The sequence below is a fragment of the Acipenser ruthenus genome, unplaced genomic scaffold (genome assembly GCF_902713425.1).
Source record: "Acipenser ruthenus unplaced genomic scaffold, fAciRut3.2 maternal haplotype, whole genome shotgun sequence".
NCBI classification, from domain to species: domain Eukaryota; kingdom Metazoa; phylum Chordata; class Actinopteri; order Acipenseriformes; family Acipenseridae; genus Acipenser; species Acipenser ruthenus.
The window spans coordinates 29862-35000 of record NW_026708424.1 but is presented as its reverse complement, the minus strand read 5'-3'; the positions used below and the strand labels follow the sequence as shown (position 1 = coordinate 35000).

General features: G+C 54.7%; 1 protein-coding gene across 1 annotated transcript in view; it reads left to right on the top strand.

The window, feature by feature from the left end:
* The window catches only part of LOC131732847 (mucin-2-like), a 15382-nt gene extending 10492 nt beyond the window's left edge, over window positions 1-4890 (top strand). Inside the window, exon 5 of the mRNA XM_059021111.1 lies at window positions 1-4890. This exon is cut by the window's left edge and continues 1852 nt beyond it. Coding sequence (XP_058877094.1) covers window positions 1-4750 — 4750 coding nt within the window. The 3' untranslated portion in view covers window positions 4751-4890.
* Window positions 4891-5139: the final 249 nt, after the last annotated feature.

The window sequence follows — 5139 nt, the reverse complement described above, 5'->3', positions numbered from 1 at the left end:
CAGAAACACAGAGCCCCCTTCTGACAGAAACACAGAGCCCCCTTCCGACAGAAACACAGAGCCCCCTTCTGACAGAAACACAGAGCCCCCTTCTGACAGAAACACAGAGCCCCCTTCTGACAGAAACACAGAGCCCCCTTCTGACAAAAACACAGAGCCCCCTTCTGACAGAAACACAGAGCCCCCTTCTGACAGAAACACAGAGCCCCCTTCCGACAGAAACACAGAGCCCCCTTCCGACAGAAACACAGAGCCCCCTTCCGACAGAAACACAGAGCCCCCTTCCGACAGAAACACAGAGCCCCCTTCCGACAGAAACACAGAGCCCCCTTCCGACAGAAACACAGAGCCCCCTTCCGACAGAAACACAGAGCCCCCTTCTGACAGAAACACAGAGCCCCCTTCTGACAGAAACACAGAGCCCCCTTCCGACAGAAACACAGAGCCCCCTTCCGACAGAAACACAGAGCCCCCTTCTGACAGAAACACAGAGCCCCCTTCCGACAGAAACACAGAGCCCCCTTCCGACAGAAACACAGAGCCCCCTTCTGACAGAAACACAGAGCCCCCTTCCGACAGAAACACAGAGCCCCCTTCCGACAGAAACACAGAGCCCCCTTCTGACAGAAACACAGAGCCCCCTTCCGACAGAAACACAGAGCCCCCTTCTGACAGAAACACAGAGCCCCCTTCTGACAGAAACACAGAGCCCCCTTCCGACAGAAACACAGAGCCCCCTTCTGACAGAAACACAGAGCCCCCTTCCGACAGAAACACAGAGCCCCCTTCTGACAGAAACACAGAGCCCCCTTCCGACAGAAACACAGAGCCCCCTTCTGACAGAAACACAGAGCCCCCTTCTGACAGAAACACAGAGCCCCCTTCTGACAGAAACACAGAGCCCCCTTCTGACAGAAACACAGAGCCCCCTTCTGATAGAAACACAGAGCCCCCTTCTGACAGAAACACAGAGCCCCCTTCCGACAGAAACACAGAGCCCCCTTCCGACAGAAACACAGAGCCCTCTTCCGACAGAAACACAGAGCCCCCTTCTGACAGAAACACAGAGCCCCCTTCTGACAAAAACACAGAGCCCCCTTCTGACAGAAACACAGAGCCCCCTTCTGACAGAAACACAGAGCCCCCTTCTGACAGAAACACAGAGCCCCCTTCTGACAGAAACACAGAGCCCCCTTCTGACAGAAACACAGAGCCCCCTTCCGACAGAAACACAGAGCCCCCTTCTGACAGAAACACAGAGCCCCCTTCTGACAGAAACACAGAGCCCCCTTCTGACAGAAACACAGAGCCCCCTTCCGACAGAAACACAGAGACCCCTTCTGACAGAAACACAGAGCCCCCTTCCGACAGAAACACAGAGCCCCCTTCCGACAGAAACACAGAGCCCCCTTCTGACAAAAACACAGAGCCCCCTTCTGATAGAAACACAGAGCCCCCTTCCGACAGAAACACAGAGCCCCCTTCTGACAGAAACACAGAGCCCCCTTCTGACAAAAACACAGAGCCCCCTTCTGATAGAAACACAGAGCCCCCTTCTGACAGAAACACAGAGCCCCCTTCTGACAGAAACACAGAGCCCCCTTCTGACAGAAACACAGAGCCCCCTTCTGACAGAAACACAGAGCCCCCTTCTGACAAAAACACAGAGCCCCCTTCTGATAGAAACACAGAGCCCCCTTCCGACAGAAACACAGAGCCCCCTTCTGACAGAAACACAGAGCCCCCTTCTGACAAAAACACAGAGCCCCCTTCTGATAGAAACACAGAGCCCCCTTCTGACAGAAACACAGAGCCCCCTTCTGACAGAAACACAGAGCCCCCTTCTGACAGAAACACAGAGCCCCCTTCTGACAGAAACACAGAGCCCCCTTCCGACAGAAACACAGAGCCCCCTTCTGACAGAAACACAGAGCCCCCTTCTGACAGAAACACAGAGCCCCCTTCTGACAAAAACACAGAGCCCCCTTCTGATAGAAACACAGAGCCCCCTTCTGACAGAAACACAGAGCCCCCTTCTGACAGAAACACAGAGCCCCCTTCCGACAGAAACACAGAGCCCCCTTCCGACAGAAACACAGAGCCCCCTTCTGACAGAAACACAGAGCCCCCTTCCGACAGAAACACAGAGCCCCCTTCCGACAGAAACACAGAGCCCTCTTCCGACAGAAACACAGAGCCCCCTTCTGACAGAAACACAGAGCCCCCTTCTGACAAAAACACAGAGCCCCCTTCTGATAGAAACACAGAGCCCCCTTCTGACAGAAACACAGAGCCCCCTTCTGACAGAAACACAGAGCCCCCTTCTGACAGAAACACAGAGCCCCCTTCTGACAGAAACACAGAGCCCCCTTCCGACAGAAACACAGAGCCCCCTTCTGACAGAAACACAGAGCCCCCTTCTGACAGAAACACAGAGCCCCCTTCTGACAGAAACACAGAGCCCCCTTCCGACAGAAACACAGAGCCCCCTTCTGACAGAAACACAGAGCCCCCTTCCGACAGAAACACAGAGCCCCCTTCCGACAGAAACACAGAGCCCCCTTCTGACAAAAACACAGAGCCCCCTTCTGACAGAAACACAGAGCCCCCTTCCGACAGAAACACAGAGCCCCCTTCTGACAGAAACACAGAGCCCCCTTCTGACAAAAACACAGAGCCCCCTTCTGATAGAAACACAGAGCCCCCTTCTGACAGAAACACAGAGCCCCCTTCTGACAGAAACACAGAGCCCCCTTCTGACAGAAACACAGAGCCCCCTTCTGACAGAAACACAGAGCCCCCTTCTGATAGAAACACAGAGCCCCATTCTGACAGAAACACAGAGCCCCCTTCCGACAGAAACACAGAGCCCCCTTCCGACAGAAACACAGAGCCCCCTTCCGACAGAAACACAGAGCCCCCTTCCGACAGAAACACAGAGCCCCCTTCTGACAGAAACACAGAGCCCCCTTCTGACAGAAACACAGAGCCCCCTTCCGACAGAAACACAGAGCCCCCTTCTGACAGAAACACAGAGCCCCCTTCCGACAGAAACACAGAGCCCCCTTCTGACAGAAACACAGAGCCCCCTTCTGACAGAAACACAGAGCCCCCTTCTGACAGAAACACAGAGCCCCCTTCTGACAGAAACACAGAGCCCCCTTCTGACAAAAACACAGAGCCCCCTTCTGATAGAAACACAGAGCCCCCTTCCGACAGAAACACAGAGCCCCCTTCTGACAGAAACACAGAGCCCCCTTCTGACAAAAACACAGAGCCCCCTTCTGATAGAAACACAGAGCCCCCTTCTGACAGAAACACAGAGCCCCCTTCTGACAGAAACACAGAGCCCCCTTCTGACAGAAACACAGAGCCCCCTTCTGACAGAAACACAGAGCCCCCTTCCGACAGAAACACAGAGCCCCCTTCTGACAGAAACACAGAGCCCCCTTCTGACAAAAACACAGAGCCCCCTTCTGATAGAAACACAGAGCCCCCTTCTGACAGAAACACAGAGCCCCCTTCTGACAGAAACACAGAGCCCCCTTCCGACAGAAACACAGAGCCCCCTTCCGACAGAAACACAGAGCCCCCTTCTGACAGAAACACAGAGCCCCCTTCTGACAGAAACACAGAGCTCCCTTCTGACAGAAACACAGAGCCCCCTTCCGACAGAAACACAGAGCCCCCTTCTGACAGAAACACAGAGCCCCCTTCCGACAGAAACACAGAACCCCCTTCCGACAGAAACACAGAGCCCCCTTCTGACAGAAACACAGAGCCCCCTTCCGACAGAAACACAGAGCCCCCTTCTGACAGAAACACAGAGCCCCCTTCCGACAGAAACACAGAACCCCCTTCCGACAGAAACACAGAGCCCCCTTCCGACAGAAACACAGAGCCCCCTTCTGACAGAAACACAGAGCCCCCTTCTGACAGAAACACAGAGCCCCCTTCCGACAGAAACACAGAGCCCCCTTCCGACAGAAACACAGAGCCCCCTTCCGATAGAAACACAGAGCCCCCTTCTGACAGAAACACAGAGCCCCCTTCAGACAGAAACACAGAGCCCCCTTCCGACAGAAACACAGAGCCCCCTTCCGACAGAAACACAGAGCCCCCTTCCGACAGAAACACAGAGCCCCCTTCTGACAGAAACACAGAGCCCCCTTCCGACAGAAACACAGAGCCCCCTTCTGACAGAAACACAGAACCCCCTTCTGACAGAAACACAGAGCCCCCTTCTGACAGAAACACAGAGCCCCCTTCTGACAGAAACACAGAGCCCCCTTCTGACAGAAACACAGAGCCCCCTTCTGACAAAAACACAGAGCCCCCTTCTGACAAAAACACAGAGCCCCCTTCCGACAGAAACACAGAGCCCCCTTCTGACAGAAACACAGAGCCCCCTTCTGACAGAAACACAGAGCCCCCTTCTGACAGAAACACAGAGCCCCCTTTCGACAGAAACACAGAGCCCCCTTCATACAGAAACACAGAGCCCCCTTCTGACAGAAACACAGAGCCCCCTTCTGACAGAAACACAGAGCCCCCTTCTGATAGAGTCACAGCCCCCACTTCTGACAGAATCACAGCCCCCACTACTGACAGAATCACAGCCCCCACTTCTGACAGAATCACATCCCCCACTTCAAAAGGAACCACAGCCCCCACTTCTAACAGAGTCACAGCCCCCACTTCTGATAGAATCACAGCCCCCACTACTGATGGAATCACAGCCCCCTTCTGACAGAGTCACAGCCCCCACTTCTGATAGAATCACAGCCCCCACTTCTGATAGAGTCACAGCCCCCACTTCTGATAGAATCACAGCCCCCACCTCTGACAGAGTCACAGCCCCCACTTCTGACAGAGTCACAGCCCCCACTTCTGACAGAGTCACAGCCCCCACTTCTGACAGAGTCACAGCCCCCACTTCTGATAGAATCACAGCCCCCACTTCTGATAGAATCACAGCCTCCACTTCTGACAGAGTCACAGCCCCCACTTCTGATAGAATCACAGCCCCCACTTCTGACAGAGTCACAGCCCCCACTTCTGACAGAATCACAGCCCCCACTTCTGATGGAATCACAGCCCCCACTTCTGAGAGAGTCACAGCCCCCACTTCTGACAGAG